Source organism: Oratosquilla oratoria, chromosome 11, assembly GCF_046742065.1.
Source record: "Oratosquilla oratoria isolate Oo_2021 chromosome 11, ASM4674206v1, whole genome shotgun sequence".
Lineage (NCBI taxonomy): Eukaryota > Metazoa > Arthropoda > Malacostraca > Stomatopoda > Squillidae > Oratosquilla > Oratosquilla oratoria.
The window spans coordinates 66026543-66050159 of NC_134787.1; the positions used below are offsets into that span (position 1 = coordinate 66026543).

General features: G+C 41.8%; 1 protein-coding gene across 4 annotated transcripts in view; it reads right to left on the minus strand.

Annotated features, from left to right (window-relative positions):
* Positions 1-19055: 19055 nt before the first annotated feature.
* The window catches only part of LOC143029910 (uncharacterized), a 40556-nt gene continuing 35994 nt past the window's right edge, over positions 19056-23617 (minus strand). For 2 of the 4 annotated variants that reach the window (XM_076193111.1, XM_076193108.1), the window contains exon 3: positions 22688-23479. In XM_076193111.1, coding sequence (XP_076049226.1) covers positions 23166-23479 — 314 coding nt within the window. In that variant the 3' untranslated portion in view covers positions 22688-23165. Of the gene's footprint in view, positions 19312-22687; positions 23480-23617 lie in introns of those variants that run through there. The other 2 variants (XM_076193112.1, XM_076193109.1) reach the window with 2 other exon arrangements.

Here is a 23617-nt window from a genome sequence, read left to right on the forward strand (position 1 = left end):
CGATAGTAGTGATTTCTATAGTAGTAGTAGAAATAATAATTATAATAATACAAAACATTCAGCAAGACACAGCACATCCACAGTAGGGGTGCTTCACTTGCACTGCGACCGTATTCTCTGTCCCCTCATGCAGAAAATAGAGGACCTGAGAGAAATTCCTTCGGGCTGCGTCAAAATATCATCCATACACAACTATTCTCCATTCACCCCCATCCCTTGCCTTCTCCCTTCCCTGCGCAACATATATTCCCTTTTTGCTCAAAACCCCTTTCACCCCATCTATCCATCTCATCCTCACACCTCTTTTATTAGTATTTCTTTACTCATATTTCTCATACCAATACTCTTTCATCTGCCAGCTCCTTTTCCACTACCACTCTCCTCCTTATTTCTCACTTTATCCAACCTTGTAACCTCTACCATACTTCTCAGACACTTCATCTGAAACACATTTAAACTTCTACTTTCTGCCTCTTAAATTCCAAGTCTCTGCCCCATGCAGTATTGTGGACACAATCACTCCTTCATAATTATAATCTTGCTGCACTGCATTCGACCAGGACAGTGGGCAGGAGAGAGGGATGCTCCCTCATCTGTGAGGAGCTAAGTGGGAAACAAAGATGTTGGGTGGGAGTGGGTGCGTGCCTTTGACTTAGCTACCTCTTTCATAATAAAAATAAAAATAAAAACTGGTACATGAATATAGATAGATAGCAGGTTGCCTCGACGGACTCCAAAAATACGGTAATCTTCCCTATGTTGAATAAAACAAAACATTTCGGTCTCAGAGAAACCAAACAAGATTCTAAGTCTAATAGCACGGTCTTTTGATTTCAAAAGTAGAATTGTTATCAGCCAGATAAATAAATAGTTATCCCCCACCACACATTCCCTCCATCTCAAGACATATAAAGTTGAAAGTGTACAGCGACAACCCACAAAAATGATGAGAGGTATAAGAAACAAACCATATCAAAACCATTTAAGATATGTATTAGACGAGGATCTCAGTGTGGACTAACAGAGTGGATTCCAACAATCCCCTTCTTTTTCCTGTGTCGTTAACTGTTGTGCGTGGTCTTTTTATGTTTTGTGTGTCCTCTGACGTTCCATCTTTTCATTTAGTCATCTGTTTGTCCAGTCACGTGTCACAATTTCCGCTGTCGTCTGCTTGAGGTAAAGTTGTCTGCCTTGCTGGTCGTACGTCATGCTATGTCGGCTGCATTCACCCACCCAGTCCAACATCATTCACGAGTAACTCCCCTCTGTACTGGCTGTCTGTTTCTATTCTGACTGCCTCCAGGCGATTTTATTCGTTTCCGTAACACATTCGATATCGAAGGGTATGGCTGCTGATGTTATGGTGTGGTATCCCTTTGGTGATACTGTAGTGGACACTGTCAATTATGTAGTTTCTGTTAGTATTGATACTCTCCAATTCTTACTGTCCATAGCGTTGTTACTTTTTTTAATCCTCTTCTTCCATGTTGGAAATGTTCTTGTTGTTGGCATCTGCACTTTAACCTCTGACGCTGCGAGTGGCCTTTGTGGTATTTTGTGGCGACATCGACGTATTTGTTGGTATCGATTCTGTCATTGATATTGATACTGAGGTTGACGTGATTTTGGAGTTGATGGCGGCGGTATTGATGCCAGTGCTGTTTGTGGTGTCGAGTGATTTATTTTCATTTAGTTGGGGTGATCACGCGGCCGTCGATATCACATTCCGTGTTGTCTGGTATTGTCCCCATTAAATTAGGTCCCATCTTGTCTATTTCTTGCAATTAACCGGTTCAATCAGTTCTAGGAATCGAAAAGGTGTGTATGAGGGGGGTGGGGGAGGCTGCGAGCCACGCTCAATAAGAAAATCGTTGAGGAAGGCTACGGTATGAAGATACAGGTGTACCAGGGCAGAGCAACCCGCGCCCGCATCAGGAATCATGCCAAACCCTCCCCGTCCCCGGCTTATACCTCCCCCGCCCTCTCTCCCCACATCTCCCTGTGTCAGTCTCCTCGTTCCATCGTCGTCTACGGCAGCGCGTTCCTTCACCTTTGGCGAATGAGGAACACAGTGAATGTAGTCAATGGAGTTCCGAGCTGGATCATTGGCCCCATTGAGTATCGGCAGGGGGAGAGATATCGACCGCTATGAAGAGCTTGGAGCCCACTTGATGCTGTCGAATGAGGTCAGATTACAGCAAGGAGGCAGCTTCTACCGTTGGAGACGTCGTCTTCCGGTGGATTAATGATTGATTCCCAATAAAGATCGAAGCTCCTAACAATGATAAGCTGAGACGAGCTCTTAAGTTCCGTGATTGGGAGATAAAGAAATGAGTGAATAAATATAAAGTTTGGAGGCAATATTGGTTTCATGGTATCCAAGTGATGAAAGTCTGACTGGTGCCTACAGAATTTCACGATATTTCATAATATTTTTAAATATCACTCGAATTTTTGGAAAATATACATTACAGGCATTTAATAAGATCACAAACATATGATGCGAGACACTTGCGGTTATCTGCTATAATGATATGCTATGCTACCAATATTTTCTAAATATTCTACTGCATGTTTGGAGGCGGAGCACTGGATGAAACCGTTAACGGTGAAGGCCATTTCCTAGCATAATCCCAACACCAGAATTCTCGCTCTCTCTCTTCTGTGCCTGGGGGCTCTTCTTTTGTCCTGGCAGCCTCTATGTTTCTCTATTCATCTCTGTGGCACCTTAAAATCTAAAGCCGCAGCCATGTTTTGAGACTCGAACTGTCCTGTGATTTTATTTTTTCTCAATGCAATGTTGATCAGCATTTGGTATATATATATATATATATATATATATATATATATATATATATAATGTGTGTGTGTACATATGTACAGTATGTATATATTCATATATAATCATGTATGTATGTATGTATGCATAGTCATCAATAAACGTTGTGTTTATATTGTGAGGACTACGTTGGTTCAAGGTTTTTGTTTCCCGCAGTATGATCGAGAGCTCAGATGCTTTGAGGCAGTTGTCGACCTTATTCCTTGAATGCATAAGCCTTTTTTTTCTCTAAGTCTTCAAAGAATACGACCCCTGGGTCGATCAATTCCGCCTTTTTCTTTGGGATCTATTCTCTACACTCTAAAACATCGATCGACATGAATACATGCGTGCGCGCGCACACACACACACGCACACATACACACACACATGTGGTCAGCCCAGGTTATGTCTGTGGAGGGTAATTTTACCCCGGGTACTCACGAAACCCAAAGCAACTAATAATTAGTTACAAAAAATGAAGTGGGTGCAATGAACTCCCAGAATTGCTTTCGTCAGAACCCTGAAATTACTTCCTTTTAACCAGAATAAGATATCTAAATAGCCCAGCTGTTCCTACCGATCATTGGAGAGTTGATATATTGTTTGCAGTACAGTGTTTATTGTATGACACATATCCTAAAATAGTCTGACTATCGACGCATTACTATTCATCTCCCCATCTCCTTCCCACTTCCTTCTTTCCCTCCTCCTATCTCAAGTCTGAGTAGAATATTTAAATTATGCCACCATGGTAAAAGGAATTAATGTTCAGGGGCTTCCTGGCAATTTCAAGGACTATAAACATCATTATTATTATAATTATCATTGTCACATTATTATTGTTATTATAATTATTATCATAATTATGTATTCATCTGTTTATTGATGTATTTTTCTCTATCAAGAGTATGGGTTGTTGAATGCTTAAATTTTATGTAGTTGATACACCCCTACGGACCAGAATCACGTGACACTTAAAAAAAAAAAAGTATATATATATATATATATATATATATATATATATATATATATATATATATATATATATCACAACTAACACCACAGTCGGACGAAAGAAAGAGTTGCGTAAGCGGAACTATATATTTCGATTGCTACCTGCAATCCTCTTCAGTAGTACAAAGTGGCAGGGAGGAGGCTATCTTAAGTAGCAACCTCTTACAAAAGAAAGGGAACACGAGTATCTAGAAAAATATCAAAAGAACCCCAACTCTCATCCCAAAGAGTGAAAATATCATCAACGTATCTTAACCAAATCATAATATTTTTCTAGATAAACTAAATAATTTAACAACCAACATCAAGTTCAAAGTGGAATGGGAAAAAGATGACAAAATATTTATAAATGTGTTACTACATTTCTCACCTGTGATATATATATATGATCACTTTTCACTTTACTCTCCGCAGCGCTTCCATCTTCACCACCTCTTCGGGTGCAGTACTGGTCCCACGCGCACGCACACACACACACACGCACACACTATATATATATATATATATATATATATATATATATATATATATATATATTAGTGAATTTAGGGAGCAGGTTCTCTTCAGTGCATTTCTTATTAAACAACACAGCAAACTGGGCGTTAGTTATCTTCTTATTGAGACTTTCTACTCTTCTTATAACTTTTCTCTCTAAAGGAGGGAGAAGGTATACAATGTTTTCAAACGAGTCCATGATTGGGTAGGAAAACTAACATTTTACGACGTTTCGCCTATGCATTAGGCATCTTCTGGTAATTTATTCAGAAATAAATACATACTTATACATTACAAAGATAGGTACATTAGGAGAGATCTAGGACTGTGACAGTTCATTCTTTCCAGCCCGCTACTCGTGACCCATACAACTCTAGGGTCCCGCACATATTTTGCTGTATGTTAATAAGTGGCATATAGTTTCTTATCATCACTGCCTCCATGCATTTTAGTTTTGTTATATTACCATTTCTGGCGATTATCATTGTGTTCTTGTTTAGGTGTTCTCTTGGTATGAAGAATAATTTGGCAGCACAAAAAGATAAATTAAAACAGAGCAATGTTGTGTACAAATATACATGTAATTTTAACAAAGACGGTGCAGAACGGGGCAATAAAATCACACATGACGAAATCCCACAAGAGCAACATATCAAGAGAATACCTAAACAAAAACACAATGATAATCGCCAGGAGAAGGGAAGTTAAGCATAAGATAAAGGAAGCAAAGAGGAGAGCAGATGTGAAATGGGGTAAGAGTATGACAGAAATTTTTGAAAGTAATAAAAAGATGTGTTGGAAAGAAATTAAGAGGAAGAGGAGGCGAATCAAGTAGAGAAAAAAAGGTAAAAGGTGCAGATGGAGAGATGATAATGGAAGAGAAGGCAGTGAGAGGAAGGTGGGCAGAGTATTTTAGGGAGTTATTAAATGTGAAGTAGGATAGGGAGGGAGAGGTAGTTGCAGTGGGATGCGCTACGAATATGAGAGTAATGAGTGAGGAAAATGGGGAGAAATAGGGAAAGATGAAGTGAAAGCAGCTGTTAAGATGATGAGAGCAGGTAAGGCACCTGGGTTGGATGGATGCCATGCAGAATGTCTGAAGAAAGGAGGTACAGTGATGATGGACTGGCTGGAGAGGTTATTTAATGTTTGTTTAAGAGAGGGTAGAGTGCCGGAGGACTGGAGGAGTGCCTGTATAGTTCCGCTTTACAAGGGAAAGGGGGACAAGTGTGAGTGAAGTAGTTTCAGAGGGATCAGCTTGTTGAGTGTAGTTGGGAAGGCTTATGGGAGGATCTTGATTGAGAGGATTAGGAGAGGAACAGAAGAGGTAATTAGTGAGGAACGGTGTGGTTTTAGGACAGTTAGGGGTTGTGTAGATCAGATTTTTGTGGTAAGACATATGTGAGAAAGCTATAGGAAAAGGTAAGGATGTTTTCTGGGCTTTTATCGATCTGGAAAAGGCTTATGACAGGGTAGACAGGAAGGCACTGTGGGAGGTACTGCAGATATATGGGATAGGAGGAAAGCTGTTAAGAGCAGTCAAGAGTTTTTACGAGAGTATTAGAGCTTGTGTCAGGATTAGAAATGGAGAGAGTGAATGGTTTGAGGTAAAGGTGGGACTTCATCAGGGATGTGTTATGTCGCCCTGGCTGTTCATTCTATACATGGATGGGGTGGTGCGTGAGGTGAATGCAAGGGTAGTGGTTCAGGGGTTGGAGATGATTAAAGAAAATGGAAAAAAATGGGAAATAAGCCATTTGCTGTTTGCTGACGACACTGCGCTCGTAGCAGGATCAGAGGAGGGATTGGGGAAGTTAGTGACAGAGTTTGAGAAGGTGTGTGAAAGAAGGAAGCTGAAGATAAATGTGGGTAAAAGTAAGGTGATGAGATGTACAAGGGGAGAGAGTGACAGCATGCTGGAAGTGAGCATTTAGGGTGAGAGACTGGAGGAAGTGGATAGTTTTAGATACTTGGATGCGAATGTGGCAGGAAAGGGAGGAGCGGGGGTGGTTGTAGAATGTAGATTGAGAGAAGCGAGTAAATGCCTTAGTGGACTAAAAGTGTAATGAGAAATAGGCATCTGGGAATGGATGCTAAGAGGTTATATGAAGGAGTGATTGTGCCAACAGCACTGTATGGGGCAGAAACATGGAACATAAGAGAGGAAGAGATAAGGCGTTTGAATGTGTTTGAGGTGAAATTTCTGAGAAGTATGATAGGGGTTACTCGGCTGGATGGAGTGAAAAATGAGGAGGTGAGGAGGAGAACAGGGGTGGGAAGGGAGCTGGGAGATAGGGTTGATGAAAGAGTATAAGGATGGTTTGGACACATGGAAAGAATGAGGTGTGGAAGGCAGATGTGGAGGGAGTGAATATGAGGGGGCGTCCTAGGATAAGATGAATGGATGGGGTAAAAGGGGCATTACAAAAGAGAGGAATGTCTGTTGCGGAAGGACGGGAGAGGACGGAAGATAGGGGTGAATGGAGAAGGGTTGTGTATGGGTGTTGCTGTGATGCATGAGGGGGGTGGGCGGGGGATGGGGGTTGAGGAAGTATGTATGAGAAAAAAATTGACGCAGCCCGTCTTCTCCTTTTCTGCGTGAGGGGACAGAGTGGGGGGGGGGTTGCCGAATTTATGAAGCGGCCTTGCTCTGGATGTGCTGTGTCTTGCAACACTACTTCTGACCCATGGCAGTGGACGGGATGCAGGGATGGCCCGTCGTCCAGGAGGTGCCGAGATGGGAGGAAGGGAGGAGGGTGGAGGGGAGTGGAATATGGAATGGGTGGGAGTGGTTTCTATGCCTTTTTCTTTTTGGCTACCCCCTATGTAAGGGGGAAAAAGCCTTTGGTATATACATATATATATATATATATATATATATATATATATATATATATATATATATGTATATATATAATCACCTTTCACTTTACTCGCAGCACCGCTTCCATCTCCTTCACCACCTCTTCGGGTGCAGTACTGACCCCAACGACAGAAGCGCCGGTTATCGACGACAGAAGATACACTCCCAGGAGTACGCCAGAGCAGAGCTCCTGAGGTATCAAATCATTGTCCCCACGGCACCTTGACATTCGCTCTCGAGGACCGGTCTCCGACGCTATCGTGTGGCTGCAGGGAGGTCACGCAACTCGCAACTCAGTTGAATTGACTCCCTGGGAGAGGAGTGGGAGAGGGTGGATGGTTTTGGCTGGGGGGGGGGGAGCCGATCTAGTATATCTTACTTCCCCAAGTTTGATGACTGGAGGCAGAGACGACACACCATGAGCACAGCGCCAACCCCATGTACCTATTAGTTAAATGCAGGGATCAAGGGCAAAGGAATTTTGGGGTTGAAGTGGTCTTATAACCTCCTTTCAGTTAGGTATTTTATTCCCTCCAACATCACCCACCCCAGTCTGTTTTTGATTTATTATTTTATATTAAAAAAAAAAAAAACCTTCATAACCCCCTCCCTCTCACCTACAGGATTTAACCCCCTCCCCCTACAACCATGTGACCTAAAAACCTGGAAACAGACACATTTATCTGGGTGAGTTGCCAACAGACGGACAGTCACGTTCCCCTCGACACGAGGATCCTGAGAACTTGTTCAACGACTCACCCAACCGAGTCCTTACCTCTCTTGAAGAAATTTCGAGCACACTCGAACGCGAGGAGACGGAAGCTGCGTCTTTCCTTGTAATTGTAGTCGTCTTTAAATCATCTGTTTATAAGTGCTATTAAGTGAAACAATAAACCATTTTCCTTATATTGCGAATGTCTTTAGCATATTTTGTTAATTTACGTGGTATCCCTCGGTGGGGTTGGGTAGAAATGGGAGAATATTTAAATGAAATGGGAATAAACAAAACATAACTGTCGGTGCAATGAACGGGGAAGTATCTATGGGGGACTCCCGTTAGCATTTTCGTTGCGAAAATATTCACTTTGGCTGATCAAAATGGCCTAGCGGCAACTAGAATGATGTCACAATCATTAATACTGAAAAAGCTAACGTCCCTGCTACATTTATATACTTTTGTGTTGTTACTGACAAACGATTTTGTTCCACTGAGGAGGTGGAGTTCGATCGAGAGACCCTCAGCTGAACGAAAAAAATTGGGACTGACCAAAACGAAAACCTATGAAACACACCATCGAGGAAGAGGGAAGGTGAGGAAATGGGAGCAAAAAGAGGGAGGGAAGAGAAGGAGAAAGAATGGTGGGTAGAAGAAGAGAGAATGAGGAAAAGTAAAGGAGGGAGGAGAAGGTAAGGAAGGAAAAGGTGGGAGGAAGAAAAGGAAGTGGAGGAGAAAATGGAAGGTAGGGATGGAGGACTGAGGGAAGACGGAAAATGGAGGGAGGAGGAGGGAAAGAAGGATGGGAGGAAGATGAGAAGGGAAGGAAGTGAAGGGAAAAGAATATGAGGGGTGGGAAGGAAGGAAGGAGAGAAGATGAAAACAAGAGAAGGTGGAGGAGAGAAGGAGGTTGAGAGGCAGGGATGGGGAAAGAAAATGAAAAGAGGAAGAAAAGGAGGGGGAGAAGGAAAAGAGGAGAAAACGTGCAACTAGAGTGAGGAGGAAGGAGGAGGGAGAGAGGAGGAGGAAGATAGGAAGTGTAGGAGGAGGAGAGATGAAAAATAAGAGGAAAGAGAAACAGAAAAGAATGGAGGATAAGGAGGAAATAGGTGAAATAAAAAGAGGAAGAGGAGGAGAAGAATAAGGTAAGCAGCAACAGGAGGGGAAAGAGGTAAACAAGCCAAGGAGAGGGGGAGGGGGAGGAAGAGAAAAACTGGAAGAAACAAGGAAATGAATTTCAAAACTGAAAGGATAAGGTAAAAGTATTCACTCGCTCAATCAGCTATTCATAGTCTACTACCGAGCACTAACCTCTTCCAAACGCCAGAAAAAAAGGGGGGGGGAATACACCTTAGGTCTAAATATAAAGATATGGGTAGACTGGTTAAAAAGAAAACGCGCACAGCGAAATGTAACTACGAAATTAAAGTTGCCAGACAAGTGAGATCCAAGCCAAAGGGCCTCTATCTACAGAACAAAAAATAAGGAAAGAATAGGCCCAATTAAAAACGACGAAGATGTCATGATAGATTCGGAGGAAAAAATGAGCGAGGCGTTTAACAAATATTTTCTCACGGTGTTTACAAAGGAGAGGTTAGATATGGTACCTGACTGCGACCCAATTTTCAGTGGAGATAAAGGAAGTAGATTAACTAACATTAGCATTTGTAAGGTAGTAGTCAAACAAATTTATAAGACTTAAAGCTATAAAATCCCTGGGTCCAAGCGTAAATTTTCCAAAAGTGCTTAAAGGGTGTAGATTTGAAAGCTCTGACCAGTTAAAGGAAATAATAAGTCGGTCGACACTAGTTTAATTTCTATGCCTATTGCGTGGGGGAGATAAATCGTCTATATGCAACTACAGGCCAATCAGTTTGACATCAGTTATAGGTAAAATGCTTGAATAATAGCTAATAGAATCAGAGATCACATCAAGAGGCATAATTTTATTCATTAGTCACAGAATGGGTTCTCTAAAGGTAAGTCATGTGTAACTAATCCTCTATCTTTTTACAGTAACGACTTCAAGGCGTCAGATAATAATGGTAGTTACGATGTTAATTACTTTGACTTTAGCAAAGCGTTCGGCAAGGTGCCCCACCAGAGACTACTAAATAAAGTCAAAGCCCATGGCATAGGAGGGAAAGTGAATGGATTAGAGCTTGGATCAGCGAGGGAAAATAGCGGGTCACCATAAACGGCGCAAAATCCAAATGGGGGATTGTTTTAATGGAGTTCCCCAGGGCTCGGTTTTGGATCTCTTATTGTTCATTATGTATATAAACGACTTGAACAATGGGATTGATAGTGATGTCAGTAAACTTGTGGACGACACTAAAATAGGATGCCTAATTAGGTCAGGAAGACGTCGAAATTCTGCAAAAGAATTTTAACAAAGGCAGGCATAGCTTAGATTTTTTTTTTTTTTTTTTTGAAAACTGAGTGCGAGAGAGACTTAGGAGTTCAGGTGAGTCCTGACCTTAAATCCAAGATCAGTGCATTAGCGCCAGAAATAGAGCTAACAGAGCATTAGGTTTCATTGCTAGGACGGTTATGAATAAAAGTGCAGGGGTAACTACCAAACCTTGTCTAGCGTTAGCTAGACCTGTCCTTGACTATACGGTACAGTTTTGGTCTTCGTCCTATAGAATGGATATCAGTTCACTAGAATCGGTACAAAAGAAAATGACCAAAATTATATATGGGCTCAGAGTTTTACCTTACGAGGACAGGCATAGACACATTAACTTACACTCTCTGAAAAGACGCAGGGTGTGTGGTGATCTAATAGAAGTGTTCAAGTGAATCAAAGGCTTTAACAAGGGTGGTGCACACAAGGTCATCATATTAAGACAACAGGGCAGGACTTGTAGTAATGGACTTAAAATGGATAAATTTAGATTTAAGAAGGAAATATGCAAGGACTAGTTTATCAATAGAGTTGTCAATGGAATAGACCTAGTAACTATGTACTGAGTGCTGAAACTATCAGCTGTTTTAAGAAAATGTTAGACAACTTTGTGGATAGGAATGACAGGTGGCAATGGACATGGAACTGCCTAGTGTAGGCCTTATGGTCTCTTGCAGTTTCCTTCATTCTTTTATTCAAACACTTCCATGGGTCCCACGACTGCATTCTCTGCCGCGTTACTCCTGCAAACTACTCTGTTTCGTCTCTCCACCATCTATCTAGCTTTCCTCTTCCACACTTTTTATCTCGCATCATACAGTTAGTAACACACCGGCTCTATCTCCCTTTGTCCTTTCTTATTAAATTTCCTGTCCAGTTCCACTTCCAGCTCTAATATCACCTCCTCGAAATCTTTCACTCCAGTCTGTTCTCTTACCCAACTTAACTTCTTCCTGTCTTTAAGCGTTAGTCCCAATACTGATCTCTCCACTACTCACTGCACACACACACACACACACACACACATATATATATATATATCAAATCAGGCATCCTGAGTCCACTGCTGAACAAAGGCCTCCTTCATAGCATTCCATGAATCACACGACCGCGCCTTCCTCTGTCACGTCACTCCTGCAAACTTCTTGATCTCGTCTCTCGACCTTCTGTCTGGCCTCCCTTTTCCACGCTTCCTATCTCGCGGCGTCCATTCAGCTACACACTTGCTCCATCGCTCGTCAGTCATTCGCACTAACTTACCTGTCCAATTCCACTTCCTCTCTTTTACTGCCTCTACAATACCTTTCACTCTGGTCTGCTCTCTCACCCAACTTGCTCTCTTTCGGTCTCTCAGTGTTATTCCCATCATTGATCTCTTCTATTCTCCTCTGTGCAGTCCTTAGCTTTGTTTCCATCGCCCTCGTCAGCTTCCAAGTCTTACACCCGTAGATTACTGCTGGTAGAATGCATAGATTGTAAACTTTACGTTTCAAACATAAAGGTAGAGAGCCTCTCAGGATTTTAATATACTTACCAAACACTTTCCAACCAATTGCAATGCGTCTTTTTATTTCATTATCATGATCTTTCGTCACCTTCACCATCTGGCCTAAATAATTATACTCTTCAACTTCCTCAAGACTTTCATCATCAACTACAATCACTTTACTTTGAGCTTTCGTGTTGAACATTATTTTGGTTTTACTCTTATTCATTTTTAAATTTACTTTAAGACTTTCTTTGTTTAAATCGCTCAGCATATCTTGCAAGTCTTCTGCTCTTTCTGAAATAAGAATATTATATACATATATATATGTGTTGGCACGATGTGTATGTATTTATATTGTAATGTTGTATATTTTATTTATATTAGTGTGATATTGTATGTATTAATTTCAGTAGTGTTTTGTATATATATTTCTAAATGACGTATTTATTATTTTTTATCAAATGCCGCAAGGCTTGGCGGGAGTAATCTGGCAACCCTGCATGGGCAGTGTCGAAAGCCAGTTGACACCTGACGTTCACGTCTCCCGCACACTTGTCAATTGTGTTCGTGTCATTTTGTCATTTGGCTATATTATACAGTATAAGTATACAGTGCCTCTTGAGTTTCATTAGCCACCCAGAACATTTGGTGGCAGCGGTTCAAACGATTAGTGACTAATCTATTACAAACACTCGAACTATACTTTCATATGAAAAGACTACGAAGTGACTTTGATTTGCGTACCGGCTTATACGTTAACATTTGTGTTCTTGTGCTGTGTTTTCTCCCCATTTCTTTGTTCCAGCCAGGTATTTTCAGTGAATATGAACTATTAAAAGACATTATAGTACTCTGGACACTGTGTCTTCAGTTGTATTTCGGCGCAGGCCGGTTGCCGTCAGGTGATTTTTTTCCTGCTATTCCTGGACGCCATCGTCGCCTGTCCTGATCATTGCTCCGTGGGTACCCTCAGCAGAAATTGCGCCTGGATGGTGAATTAGACATTTTATTTCCTCCAGGAGAAGCCAAAGTTAAATCTGTGAAGACCGGTTAAGTGACGCTTCCCTGCTCGAAACCGTGACGTCATAATTTGAATGTTGGAACTGTCGCTGGGCGACGCATGCTTAATTACGTATACGTATTCCAATGCTTATGTTATATGCATTATATTTTTCATGCTTGTATGATTTATGTAAGTTTTTGGTGACGTCATTTGTGTACTTTGAATTGTTACCCCGGAATGTTAGATTCTCGTCGCCTATACCGTATGTCTATACTTACGTATTGTGCTCTATTGTAGTATTAAATTTTTTGCTTTTTACGGTCCTCCTATAAATTTTTTCTCATTATTGATGTATGAATGGCATTAATGTCAATGCTTTTCTGTAACTTATGTCATTGTCCGTGTGATTCACTATATTATTTTTTTTTACATTTCATATTGGTGTTAGTGTTTTCTTATGCTTCTAAGAAGTGGGACAAAGTTATCATCTCCCACCATGTCTAAATCGAGGCCTTCGTTTCTCAGCCCGACATACTCATCTGAGCCAATGGGAAATAGGGTAACATTACTGCATCAGAATCCAACTGTGGTCCCTTTTTCTGGGATAGACCCTAATTATAGGGCTGCTGTATTTATCCGTCAATGTGAGGACGCAATCGTACAGTCGAATGTTTCGACGGGGCCTGAGAAGATCTCCTTTGTGAGGTCCCAGATTGTGCCACATTCTTTTGCTGCAGAGCTCCTCTCGGCTTCATGTTTAGACCCTAAACTTATAAACTATGATTATGACACCTTTAGGGCTAATTTTCTTAAAATTTTCGCAGATAATCTTGGTGGTGATGCATTCCATTGGTGCTACAAATTGGCTGATACTCTCGTATCCAGACTGGGTACTATGGATTATCGTCGGGCGCAAGCCCAGGCCAGTATCCTTGCAGTTGAGGCATTTGAATCATTGTCCCAGTCGGACTGGGTAGAGAAAGGTAACATTTCCATAGATAGATTTCGCATTATCGTAGAGTTTCTTCTATATATTCTTTTTTTGGTTCCTTCTGAGAGACGAGCAGCGTCTTCTCTCAAGTATAAGCCTGATGACACTCTACTGTCCTTTGCATCACAACTTTCGCGTAAACTGGGAGAAGTTCCATCTAGCTCTTTATGTATTAGCAATGCTCATCAACAGGGTCATGTCCCTTATTCTCCTCAACTCCCTCAATCTACAGTTACACCCCCTCCCCTGTTGTGTACTTTTTGTAACAGGTCTGGTCATTCCAGCGATTTTTGTTTCCGCCGTAGGCGCCAGGTACACAAGTCAAAACTGTCCCCTGTTGGTAGGAGTGTACCTACTGTTTCTTCTAATCAATCGCAAGACCTTTCCAGAGTAGAGCCTCCAGGTAGACTCAGTTATTGCCATATTCATGGTCAGTGTAAACATTCGACTGATCAATGTTTCAAGGTTTTGAAACTTAGGGAGGAGACGTCTCACCAGCCTCGTCAATCCCATTTTCCCCAGCGCATGTTTCCCAACCCCAAGAGTTGACCAGCAATGTTCGGTCTCAAATAATTCCTTTTGTGGTTGTTGAATCTTCTCAATTACTTACCTTTCAATTTTTCACGAGGGAAACGCCTATTTCAGTCACTGTAGATACTGGTGCAGAATGTAGTCTGTTAAGTAGAAAGGCTTACTTTGCCTTGCGAGAATTGTATAATCTCCCTTTATCTCCCTTTTGTAATAATTTGCATTCTGTGCAAGGCTCTCCCTTGCTTGTTCTTGGATCAGTTTGTCTTCCTTTACATATTTCCTCGCATGCTACAGTATTCAATGTCACTTTTGCTGTTGTCTCTGGCATTGCCCTTAAGTGTGATTGCCTCCTGGGTATTGATGCTCTTACAGCTCATAGCATAGATATTTCTCCTAGTCGCCGTGTAGTGACTTTCTGCAAAGTTGATATCTCTGCTTCAGATAGGCCAGTTTCCGTTTGTGATTCTTTTGTGCCTGTCCCAATTTCTCAGACCTCTTCCCCTGTTGCTCATTGTGCTGCTGTTGTTGTAGGAGAGCATCTTATTGAACCTTCAAGTTCTGTTCGAGTTCCAGTGCGCGTCTCGGGTGCCCCAATTGGGTCTGACGTTCTCTCTTTGCCTGATTCTATTCGTATTCGTCGGCTTGCCCTAGAAGGAACTCTCTCCACTATTCGTGAGGATCACGTTACCACAGCGATGGTAACCAATGTTACGGGTGCTCCTATTTCTCTCTCTCCTGGCAGTCACTTAGGCTCCTTTGAGGTGGTACGCGTTGCTGCTTTCCAAGATTCGCCTATAATAGCAGCTTCTGTTCTACAATCTCCTCCAACACGTGACCCTGCTCGTGTAGGTTCTGAACTTGCCACTTTTGTAGGAGTAAATGATTTTCCTAAAGAGACACCACGTCTCCTTGACCTGCTAGTAACCCACCGTCAGACTTTGGCTTTACCAGGTGATCCGTTAGGGGTTACGGATCGTAAGGTTCATAGAATTGACCTTCAGCCAGGCACTCGTCCTGTTTACGTCCCCTCTTACAGGTTGCCTCACTCTCGTCGGCTTATAGCCCAGTCCTTGGTTGACGATTTGTTGAGTGAAGGTGTTGTACAGGAGTCCCACTCCGAGTGGAATTCGCCTCTTCTCCTGGTGCCTAAGAAGGATGGATCTTTTCGTCCTGTGGTTGATTATAGGAAAGTCAATGAGGTCACTCTTCCTGATCATTATCCTCTGCCTATCTTAAGCGAGCTTCTTCAGTCCATTGGCAATGGTAATACAGTGTTCACCACTTTAGATTTAAAAGCAGGTTTTTGGCAGATACCCCTGGAGGAAAAGTCTCGTAAGATCACGGCCTTCTCGACTCCCAATGGGCACTATGAATGGCTTCGTTGCCCCATGGGTTTGCGGAATGCTCCTTTGACTTGCCAGCGTTTAGTTAACTCTATATTCCATGGCTTAATTGGGAATGGACTTTTTGTTTACCTGGATGATTTGATTCTTGTTTCCAAAGATGTGGAGAGCCACTTTTCTAAGTTATCCATGGTTTTGCAACGGTTTGCTGAAGCTGGGTTAAAACTCAACTTACCCAAGTGTTCCTTTTTCAAGGCTAGTATCCAGTTTCTAGGTCATGTTGTAGACAAACATGGTATCCATACCACTGGTGAAAAGATCAAGGCAGTCAGAGACTTCCCTGTACCGAAGTCGGTTGAAAATGTACGGTCCTTCCTTGGACTTGCAGGATATTATCGTGCATTCATTAAAGACTTTGCTTCAATTGCTTCCCCTCTCACTCGCCTTCTCAAGAAGGACTCTTCCTTCCAGTGGCGTGATGTCCATCAGGCAAGTTTTCTCTTTGAAGCTTGCTCTTACTGAAGCACCTGTATTGGCTTTCCCTGATTATAGTATCCCCTTTACTATTTGTACAGATGCTTCTGGTACAGGTATTGGAGCTGTACTTATGCAACAAGTAGAAGGAAGTAGACCTCATGTTATTGCATATGCTAGTCGCATTCTAAACAAACCTGAGTCCCGTTACTCTGTTACTCATTTAGAGGCCCTGGCTGTGGTGTGGGCTTTAAAGCACTTCCGTGATATCATTTTTGGATATCCTATTACAGTCTACACTGACCACACTGCTGTCACTCAGCTTTTTCAAGGAAAGAATCTGTCAGGTCGCCTAGCCAGATGGTTCCTCACGATTGAGGAATTCAATCCAACCCTAAAGCATTTGCCCGGGCGAGCTAATCATGTTGCTGATGCACTTTCACGGAATATCCCTGTTGCTGCTATTACCGTGATTAATAACTTTTCCCTGCAGGATCTGGTAAAAGCTCAGCGTGAAGACCCTGTCTGGTCTGCTGTCATCTATGCTTTGGAGTCTGGTGATGATTCCACCTTACCAGCTTTACCAGTACCTCTGTACCAATTTTCCCTGCAGGACGAAGTTCTCATTCGCAATGTGGAAGTGTTTGAGCAGGATGTGGCGCAGCTAGTGATCCCTGAGTCTCTAGTTCCCATTGTTTTATCCCTTGCTCATGATGCCCCTCAGGCTGGTCACCCAGGTCGTGACAAAACTCTGGCTATGGCACGGAAGAAGTATTATTGGCCTAAAATGCGACTAGACATTGCCTCTCATGTGGCCCGGTGTAGTTCTTGTGCCCAGAACAAAGGTTCTACGAGCACTGCTCCCATTTTAGAGTACCCTATTCCTTCTCGCCCTTTTCAGACTGTAGCTATAGACCTTTTGCAACTGCCTCGTAGCACACAGGGCTCTGTGTATGTCCTTGTATGTGTGGATCATTTTAGTCGTTTTGTGGTCCTAGCTCCCTTACGTAACAAATCTGCACCAGTTGTAGCACATGCTTTTGTTTCCTATGTGTTGTGTCCATACACCACTCCTTCGGTGCTCCTTAGTGATAATGGGGCTGAATTTAAGAACGAGGTTTTGGCAGGCATTTGTGCACGTTACGGCATTAAACAAACTTTTGTTACTGCTTATCATCCGGCGTCCAATGGGCTTGTAGAGAGAACAAACAGGAAAATTTTGGAGATCTTACGTCACCTTGCTAGTCATTTTCATGAGTCTTGGGAGGATTGGCTTCCCCATGTTAGTGCTTGTATCAACAGCACCATAAACGCTTCCACGGGAAAAACGCCCCACTATGTTGTCTTTGGATCAGAGAAACGACTCCCTTATGACATGCTTGACAGTCCTGCTCGTCCCCTCTACAATGTGGATGACTACAGTAAACTTCAGGATCATGTGCTGCATGATATTTATGCGTCTGTTAAGGACAAACTTGTTATTTCCAAGGCTGACATGTTAAAACACCAACATGGTCGTGCTAAACCTGTGAACATCATTGTTGGGGATCATGTCTTTAGGAGCATGCCGGACCGCCAATCCAAACTAAATTGTAAATTCACAGGTCCCCTTTTAGTAACAGAACAGCTCCATCCCAACAAATTCAGGGTTTTTGACCCATCTACGGGTCTTAGTGAGATTTGCCATTCTGACAGGCTTAAAAAGACGCAGGTGCCCATACCTGCATTCACCCAACCTCCCCCAACACTCAATGTTCCCATTGTATCACCCATTGTGGACCATTCGTATCATCTACGTTCACGAAGTGCTAGGCCTTGATGGTCGAGTGAGCCTCTTGTATGTATTTTTGTATGTTTTTGTATGTATTTGTATGTAATTGGATTGTGAAGTTTTGTACCCCTAGCCCGTACTATTGTAAATTGTGTATTTTCTTGGGCGCAGACTCATTTGGGTTTAGCGTACCTGTGGTAGGGGATGTAATCTTTGTTATATTTGCAAACTTATTTTTCTGCCAATGGTGTTTTGTTCTAACCATTGTCCTATGACTATTGTCTAATTCATGTGTATTTTGTGTTGTGTATTTTGTATTGTTTCATGTTTCATGTCCCGGACGTCCGGCAATTGTCCTATGTATTTTTTTTTTACTGGCGCCAGTACATTTCTTTATCATTGTGTATGTGTATTTGTGTATAAACTTCTTGTATTTTTTGTGTTTTATACAATTCCATGTCCTTTTTCTTGTTTGTATATGTTGGTTAATTATTCAATTATGTATATGTATTTGTGTAATGTTTTGGGTGTGCTTAAGTTCCATGTGTGCCACACTTCTGTCTGCCACTTGTGCGTGTGGTTTGTGTGTGGCTTGCTTGTATTTGTACTCTGCCTCGGTCAGTTTTTCTTGGTTGCTCGGTGTGGGCACCGAGGGCGCGGGCCGAGCGATGTGTTGGCACGATGTGTATGTATTTATATTGTAATGTTGTATATTTTATTTATATTAGTGTGATATTGTATGTATTAATTTCAGTAGTGTTTTGTATATATATTTCTAAATGACGTATTTATTATTTTTATCAAATGCCGCAAGGCTTGGCGGGAGTAATCTGGCAACCCTGCATGGGCAGTGTCGAAAGCCAGTTGACACCTGACGTTCACGTCTCCCGCACACTTGTCAATTGTGTTCGTGTCATTTTGTCATTTGGCTATATTATACAGTATAAGTATACAGTGCCTCTTGAGTTTCATTAGCCACCCAGAACATATACCAAGGCTTTTTGTATATATATATACATACAGTATATATATATATATATATATATATATATATATATATATAGGCACGAAGAACCCACAGTTGGAATGAGAAAGGAAACTAAAAAGAAAGTTAAACTTCTGTATTTCGGCCAATAACTATAGCCCTCTTCAGAAAAGTACAAGATGTTTGAGACTTAAATACTGATAAGATGGTGACGGGCAACATTCCGTCACTCAGGGCGGGGTCAGATGGGATAGGGGTGTGAGGTCAGAAGGGGGAGGAGTGCGGGGTAGGAAGGAGGGGGGAGCGGGGTCAGGAAGGTGAAGATTCTTAACCAAACTACTCACAGTTAGACGTGAGATGATGTCCGGAGACCATTGTCTTTTGGAGATGTTAAGGTTCGGATAATCTGAAAAAAAAGGGAAGACGGGGAGAAATCCCTTCGGGCTGCGTCAAAATATCATTCATTCATACTTCTTGAGTCCCACCCTCTGCCTGCTCCCTTCCATGTATCACAACATCATCCATACACAACAATTTTCTACTCACCCCTGTCTTCTGTCTTCTCCCATCCTTCCTCAACAGACATTACCCTCTTTCCCAGCGCATCTTTCACCCCATCCATCCATCTCATCCTTGGTCGCCCCCTCATGTTTACTCCTTCCACCTCTGCCTTCCACACCTCTTTTACTATTTTTTTTCACTTATTCTTCCCCTGTGTCCAAACCATCCCAATACTCTTTCATCAACCCTATCTCCCAACTCCCTTTCCACCCCTGCTTTCCTCCTCACCTCCTCGTTTCTCACTATATCTAGTCTAGTAACCCCTACCATACTTCTCAAACATTTAATCTCGAACACATTTAAAACATTTCTCTCTTATGTTCCATGTTTCTGCCCCATACAGTGCTATCGACACAATCACTCCTTCATACAATCTCTTAGCATCCATTCCCAAATATTTATTTCTCATTACACTTTTTAATCCCTCAAGGTATTTACTTGCTTCTTTCAACATACATTCTACCTCGACTTCCACTTCTCCCTTTCCCGTCCCATTCGCAGCCAAGTATATAAAGCTATCCCCTTCCTCCAGCCTTTCTCCCTAAATACTCGCTTCCAGTTTGTTGTCATCCTCTCCCCTTATACATCTCATCACCTAATTTTATCCACATTTATCTTCAACTTCTTTCTTTTGCACACCTTCCCAAACTCCGCCACTTTCTTGATCCCCCCTCTGATCCTAATACAAAGGCAATGCTGTTAGCAAACAACAACTGGCATATCTCCCACTTTTCTCCATTTTCTTTAACCACCTCCAATCCCCGGCCCATTACAAATGCATTTACCTTTCGCACCACCCCATCCCTGTATATATTGAACAGCCATGGCGACATAACATTCCTGGCAAAGTCCCACCAACTCAAATCACTCGCTCTCTCCATTTCTAATCCTAACACAGGCTCTACTACTTTCGTAAAAACTCTTGACTACTCCTAACAGCTTTCTCCCTATCTCATACTCATATATCCGCGATACCTCCCATAGGGCTTTCCCGTCTACCCTGCCGTAAGATTTTTCCAAATCCATAAAGGCCCAAAAAACATCCTTACCTTTTCCTAAAGCTTTTTTACATATCTGCCTTACCACAAAAATTTGATCCACACATCCCCTACCTGTCCTAAACCCACAATGTTCCTTACCAATTACTCCCTCTGTTCCTCCCCTAATCCTCTCAATCAAAACCCTCCCATAAGCCTTCCCAACTATACTCAACAAACTAATCCCTCTGAAACTACTACACTCACACTTGCCCCCATTCCCTTGCAAAACGGAACTGTACAGGCACTCTATCCTTTTTAGACAAACATTAAAAAACCTCACTACCCAGTCCATCATCACTGTACCTCCTTTTTTAGATACTCCGCATGACACCCATCTAATCCAGGTGCTCTAATTATTTTAATAACTGTTTTCACCTTACCTCTTCTTATTTCTCCTCCATTTTCCTCATTCATCACTGTCATTTTCTTAGCGTCTCCCACTGCAACTACCTTTCCCTCCCTATCCTCCTTCACACTTAGTAACTCCCTAAAATACTCTACCATCTTCCTCTTACCACCGTTTCTTTCATTATCATCTCTCCATCTGCACCATTTACTTTTTCTACTCTACTTAATTCGCCTCCTCTTCCTTTTTTAATTTCCCTCCAAAACATCTTTTTATTACTTTCAAAATTTGCTGCCATACTCTTCCCCCATTTCACATCTGCTCTCCTTTCTCTTTTGTTTTACTTCTCTTTTCTTTGTGCCTATCATATAATTCTCTCGTCCTATTTTGCAACCAATCTATGAATGTTCGTTTCTTCTCTTCTCCAACCTTCTTTGCCTCATCATCCCACCACTCACTACCCTTCCTTCTGTTTCCTCCCGTCCTCCTTGTTCCACAAACCATCTTTGCATACCTTGCGACTCTCTCCTTGAAACATCCCATTCCTCCTTCACTCAATTCTAATGTACTCTATCCTTCACTCCCTCCCACTTCTCTCTCAGCTTCTTCTTTTACTCATTTTCCTTATCTTTCTCATTTGAGCAGTTTACTCTAATCACCTCCCTACATTCTGTTCTTTTCCTCTTTCTCCATCTATCCTCCATTCTCAGTTTACCTTCCACCAAAAAATTATCTGAAATTACCCCCCACTCTCTCCCCTAAGAACATGTACATCTAGAATTCTTCCTATTCTTCCCCTGGTTACCGCTATGTAGTCCATTAAATCCTTATCTACCGCCCTTCCACCCAGCACCTTCTCCCATGTGTACTAATGCTTGACTTTTTTTCTAAACAGTGTTAGCTATCATCAACTCTCTAGACACATCCCCACCATCAACTCTCCACTACGAATTTTTCCTAGAACTCCACACTTCCCAACTACTCCATCTATTGGTTGGTCTCCTACCCTTGCACTGAGATCTAACACCTAACACCACTGCATTGACATTTCTCCCTAAACCCTCTATGCACTTATTTAAATATATCTAAAAAGTCCCTTTCCTCTACACCCTTCTCACTACCAGGTACATATGCACTTACAAAGAACCACATCTCCCCAGTTTCATTTTCACTCACATTATCCTTGAAGAAACCTTCCACTGCACCACACTTTTACCTATTTCTTCACTTACTAATATAGCCACCCCTTCTCTTCACTCCTGACACCCTCCCCACTACACTCCAAAACTCAAATTCGCCACTCATTTTCAACTTAAGTTTCACTCACTGCCAACACAGCCATCCTCTCATAAACATACTGCCTATCTCTTTCCTTTTACTCTCATCTGTAGCACACCCACGCACGTCAAAAGACCCAAACTTTAGGGTTCTGATTGGAAAACTCTTCCCAGACCCTCTTATGCTTTTTTTTAAGGAGACCCCCCGCCCAAAATATTTTTTTTCTGAAGGATCTTGCTGATTTTTTCTGTGTGATATCTAGGTCTGAGGAAACCTTCACAGCTTGAGTTTTATTCAGATCTGACTAGTAGTTTTTTATTAAAAAAAAAAAAAGTAAAAAATACCATATTTTGGGGCTTCTTTCAAATCCTATCTCCTCTTACAATTTTTATTCGATGTCTTCCATTTTACAGCAAAAGAATCCTCTACATATATATATATAAAAAAATAGAAAGTTTTTTTTAATCTTTGTTTAACGCCGAGGAAAAAAAATATTAAAAAATTATCGAAAAAAACGCAAAATTTTGACTTTGACACGTTATTAAAAAAATTCTATTTAACATAAACAAAAAAAAACTATTTAATTTTTTGTCATTTATCTACCTATTAATAGAGACCTCATATGCAAAAATCGGTTGAAAATTGAGGGAGGAGATAGACTTTGTGTATCAAAAACTTACATTTTTCAGAAACGAGTGTTAAAGTTTTTTTTTCTTTAGTTTGACTAAGTTTTACATTGGACCTCCTAAGACCCATTGAAAACAGGTTCCATTGTATTTCCATGATGATTTTGCATCTTTCAAGTAACTCGGGCACTTTGTACCCTCCTACAGTGTAGGATATTATTCACTCAAAGTGAGGGTCTCATAAGCCGCCACCTCACTCTTTGTCGCAAAGTTTGAGTTCTTGGTCTAGAATGACCCAGCAAGGTAGTCTGATTGCTGGGATTCAGCTCTCTTTCTTTTCTTGGGTTTCCTTTCTGGTGTTGGAACAGGCTCTTGCTGCATCAGGGACATCACTGTGAGGTTTGAGACTCTAAACCCAAGGTGTTGCAACAAGGAGGCATCCTTGTAGCCACTTGTTAGCAAACAGTTGTTTGCGTAGAGACAACGTGTCTGATATAGGTGTAGAGGACAGAGGATCAGGTGCTGAGGATGTGGATGTAGATGGCAGGGAGAGAGCTGCTGGAGGGAGTACTAGTGGTGGTGGCGGAGGTGGTGATAACAAAGTTGATGCTGGGGTTCTTTCTTTCTCCCCTTGAGTTGCTAATGTAGACGTTCTTATCTTCTGCAAGTGTGCATTTTGTTTGGATAGCTTAGGCATGGCTAATATCTTCAAATATCTCTTCACTGAAAAATAGATGCGAATTTCACACGGCAAATTAGTGAACGCGGCAAGCTAACGTGTACATGTCCTTTACTTTGTAAGGCTCAGGCCACTGCCAGTCGTGCAGGCTGAACTTCCTCACACCACATAATCACGTGCAT